This window comes from Coenobita brevimanus, chromosome 75 (assembly GCF_032717465.1).
Source record: "Coenobita brevimanus isolate Jiangsu-jjx chromosome 75, ASM3271746v2, whole genome shotgun sequence".
NCBI classification, from domain to species: Eukaryota; Metazoa; Arthropoda; class Malacostraca; order Decapoda; family Coenobitidae; genus Coenobita; species Coenobita brevimanus.
Genome location: NC_137028.1, coordinates 32,723,761 through 32,728,252, shown reverse-complemented (window position 1 = coordinate 32,728,252; position 4,492 = coordinate 32,723,761). Strand labels below are relative to the sequence as shown.

At 49.6% G+C, this 4,492-nt stretch overlaps 1 protein-coding gene across 1 annotated transcript; it reads left to right on the top strand.

The window, feature by feature from the left end:
• Positions 1–1,944: 1,944 nt before the first annotated feature.
• Positions 1,945–2,772, top strand: LOC145408107 (uncharacterized). Its single transcript, XM_080278914.1, has 2 exons — positions 1,945–2,274; positions 2,602–2,772. The coding sequence occupies exons 1-2, from the start codon at positions 1,945–1,947 to the stop codon at positions 2,770–2,772; spliced, it is 501 nt and encodes a 166-aa protein (XP_080135040.1).
• Positions 2,773–4,492: the final 1,720 nt, after the last annotated feature.

Here is a 4,492-nt window from a genome sequence, read left to right as displayed (position 1 = left end):
CATCACTACATTCCTCACCATCCCCCACTATCATCACTACCATTATCACCACTACTACTATATCATTACCATTGTCATCACTACATTCCTCATCTTCCCCCACTATCATCATTACCACTGTCACCACTACTACTATTATCACCACCACTATCCTCACTATTGTCAGGTCAGACACTGTTCTGCTACTGGTACCATGTAATCCAGTACTACCTGTTCCATGGTCGGATCGTCGGCAAATAAACCGGCAGCCCCACTGGTCTAGGCCAGTGAGGAGGGTGACTAGACACCCTGCAGGATGAAAAACACGACCTGTCAAAGGGCGGATGACCAATTTATACCAACGACCATCTGGTAAGGTGGATGGAGCTGGTTAGCCTTGGTTGGCAATCCACCTGGGAGAAGGAAAACTCTGAGGTAAAACCTGGATGGCCATTGTCAGGGATTCCACACCTCTGTCCATAGGCTAGTGGCGAGCCTTTTCCTGACTTTGGGGGGTTGGGGTGGGGTTTGCATCCCCTCTCTGTAAAAGAACAACCCCGCGCAAAGTAAGAGAAGGAAGAGGGATAGGAGCCAGTGCTTATTGCCTGACCCTGACCTAGTTTTGCCGAGGGATCCTCCCTCTGGAGCCGGCCTGGCAGGGCTTTTTGGGCCCCGTCATGCTGGCGCCCACCATGATGGTTGCTGGGTAAAGCCTATGGGACCCCAGCGACCGAATGATGGAGGGAGGGGAACCCCATAGCCCAGACTCTCCTTTTGATTCGCGTCTAGGTAGCGTAGAGGACGCGCGAGCCCTAGGCTCCATGAGCGGGTTTAACCTTCTGAAGGCACTGCAAGGGGGGGGGGGGGACTTGGAATGTTCTAAGCCTTTCAAAAGATAATTGACTGCCTTTATTGTCACGACAGTTGGGGAGACTGGGGGTCAGCATAGTTGCGCTTTGTGAAGTTAGGTGACCTGGGCATGATGAGATCAGTAGTGATAGATACGCATACAACTAGTCTGGCTCTGACAATGTGCCCATCTTAGGAGTGTCATTGTGGCAATTGCTGCTCACTTTGTTTTGTGTCAACAGGGCTACTCCTGTTGATGAGCATATAATGCTGGTGAGACTGAAGCATACCTTGGGCTTCATCTCTCTTATTGCAATGTATGCTCCAACTGAGATGAGTGATCCTGAAGAGAAAAAGCTGTTCTACACCAAACCTGACTGTTGTGGAACAGTGCCCTTCGTGGGATACACTCCTGGTCCTGGGAGGGTTTAATGCAGTTACTGGCACTGACAGGGGGAGCATCAGGGATTGTGTAGGTCTCCATGGCCATGAAACCAGGAACTCTAATTGTTTCTTACCTTCTGGATATTGCATAATCCCATAAGTTAAGAATTGCTGGACTCTGGTTCCAGCGGCCAAATCTTCACCACTGGACTTGGTATCCCAATATTGGAGGAGTTGCTAAGGAGATTTAATACATTCTTGTTAGTACTCGCTGGAGGATCCTTCAGAACTGCAGGATTTTTGAGAGTGCTGAGTTCTTTGCTGGTGATCACAGATTTCATGTTGCTACTTTAAGGCTACAAATAAAAAACTGAGAGATTCTCAAGATGCCACCAGAAAAGGTTCCATCTTGAGAAACTCAGTGATGAGGAGTGTGCATATAAGTATGCAGTGGCAGTCTCAAATCGGTTTCAAGTGCTCAGTGCTGTTGAGGATCCTGTTGAACGATGGGATACCTTTAAGCGTGCTACCCTGGCAGCAGCTGATGAGTGTACTGGAGACCACCTGAGATCAAAGAGGGGATTCATCTCGTGGGGGATGCTGACCACAATTGAGGAGAGTCGTGCTGACAGACTGGCTGGGGATCAGGAATAGCACAGACTTCTGTCTCGACAGGCACAAGTTTTATTGAGAAGGGACAAGGCGAGATATATCAAGGAAATCGCTGAGGAGATGGAAAACCATTTTCATGCAAATGACCTTCGACCTGCCTACAGAACCCTGAAGAAGCTCCGCTCCAGACCAACCTCTCAGACAGCAGATAGACGACTCATGTCGGAGGCAAACGAGTATAGGGCTTGTTGGGCTGACTACTTAGAGCAGGTGTACATGGCCAAACCTCTCAGTGGAGAGCTTCCTTCGGCTGATGTACGACTGCTGACTGCTGTCCTACGAATTGACGAAGTTATGCCTTCCCTAGATGAAATCAAGAAGGCAGTAGATAGACTGAAATGTGGCAGAGCAGCTAATGTTTGTGACATCTCAGCAGAATTGATCAAAGCTGTGGGCAAAGTCATAATCAAGGGGTTACATGTAGCCACAGAAACCATTTGGCAGACTAGTATCATTCCTCCTAACTGGACGAAGGGTTTGGCCACCCCTATCTGGAAAGGAAAAGAAGACCAGCATGGCTGTAGTAACTAACTACCGGGATACTACAGTGCTCAGTGTGCCAGGTAAAGCTCTTGCATACATTCTCCTGATGCGTATCTGGGACTATCTGCTAAAGTTTTAGGGGCCTGAGCAATCTGGATTCACGCCCAAAAAGTGTACTGTTGACCGTATCCTAGCTCTTCGAGTGTTTGTGAATGCCGTCTTGAATTTCGACAGGGTCTGCGAGCAGCCTATGTGGATCTCAAGAAGGCGTTTAACTCTGTAAATCGGGAGGTACTATGTGAACACCAGCCACTCCGTGGGATCCCCACAGGAATGATCCAACTGATTGCTGGCTTGTACTCAAACACTGATAGTGCTCTCAAGTGTGGCGTGGGGGACATCTGACCTCTTTCCAGTAAGTTCTGGTGTAAGACAAGGATGTGTCCTTGCCCCCATACTTTTCAACACATACGCGGATTGGGTACTGGACTGGGCTGTGAGTCGAAGTCAGGGTTACTGACCTTGACTTTGCTGATGATGCAGTTATCCTAGCAGAGTTGCTGGAGATGTTACTGAGTGCCCTCGAGGAATTTCATGAGAATGCCAAGCCACTGGGACTAAAGGTCTCCTGGGTCAAGACCAAGGTCCAGGCATTTGGTGGCCTGCTGAATGAAGCAGTTTAGTCTGTTCAAGCACGTGGTAAGGATATAGAAGTCTTGGAAAGATTCACTTATCTTGGTAGTGTGGTCCAAAACAATGGTAGATCAGACAGTGAGATCTCTTGTCGCATTGGTCTGGCCTATGGGGTTATGGATTTCCTCAGTTCAGATATTTGACGCTGTTGCTACTTGTATAGAAGGACGAAAGTTAGCATCTTCAGGGCGCTAGTGCTGCCTGTCTTACTATATGGCTGTGAGACATGGACACCAAACAGTGACATGAAATGGCGAAATGACTCCTTTGGAACTGTCTTCGCAGGTTCATGGGATATCGCTGGTACAACCAGGATGAGAAACGAGCGACTACTTTGTGTGACTGAATCGTGGCCTATTACCCACATAATACGTCATCGCCAACTCCAGCTATACGGGCACGTGGCCCGCGATCCTGAGGCTGATCCTGCTCACAGGGTGATCTCTGAACGAGTTAACCCAGGGTGGAGGAGGCCAAGGGGAAGGCTACATAACTCATGGCTGGAGCAGGTCAATCACTCCTGTCGGGTGGTACTTAGAGGGAGAATAGTCACTGCATGGAGGGTCGCACAGAGGGACCCGCGTGGATGGAGTCGGAGGGTGAGTGAGGTTATGCTCCCCGCTGCGTTTTCCCCTTCTTGACTAATTGATTGATATCATCACTACACTCCTTATCTTCCCACCACTAATATCACTACCACTATCACCATAACTACTATTACCACTACCACTATCATCACTACATTACTCATCTTCTCAATACTATCATCACTACCAATATCACCACGCTACAATCCTAATCTTCCCCTACTATCATCACTACTACTATCACCACCACTACTTTCATCATCACTACATTCCTCGTCTTTCCTTCCTTTTCTATAAACTTATCATTTTTTATCAGTTATTTTATAATGTCCCTTTCCTTCACTACAGCTGATATGAGACACACCACCCACCCACCTACACCACCCACCCACCTACACCACCCTCCCACCTACACCACCCTCCCACCTACACCACCCTCCCATCTACACCAACCACCCACCTACACCACCCTCCCACCTACACCACCCTCCCACCTACACCACCCTCCCACCTACACCAACCACTCATCTACACCACCTTCCCACCTACAACACCCACCCACCTACACCAGCCACCCACCTACACCAGCCACCCACCTACACCAACCACCCACCTACACCAGCCACCCACCTACACCACCCTCCCACCTACAACACCCACCCACCTACAACACCCACCCACCTACATCACCCACCCACATACACAAGCCACCCACCTACACCACCCTCCCACCTGCAACACCCACCCACCTACATCACCCACCCACATACACCAGCCACCCACCTACACCACCCTCCCACCTGCAACACCCACCCACCTACATCACCCACCCACCTACACCACCC

Coding starts and splice junctions, on each gene's coding strand:
- LOC145408107 (XM_080278914.1), top strand. CDS start 1,945: ATGGAAAACCATTTTCATGCAAATGACCTTCGACCTGCCTACAGAACC. Junction 2,275..2,601: donor CAGCAGAATTGATCAAAGCT/GTGGGCAAAGTC, acceptor GAATTTCGACAG/GGTCTGCGAGCAGCCTATGT.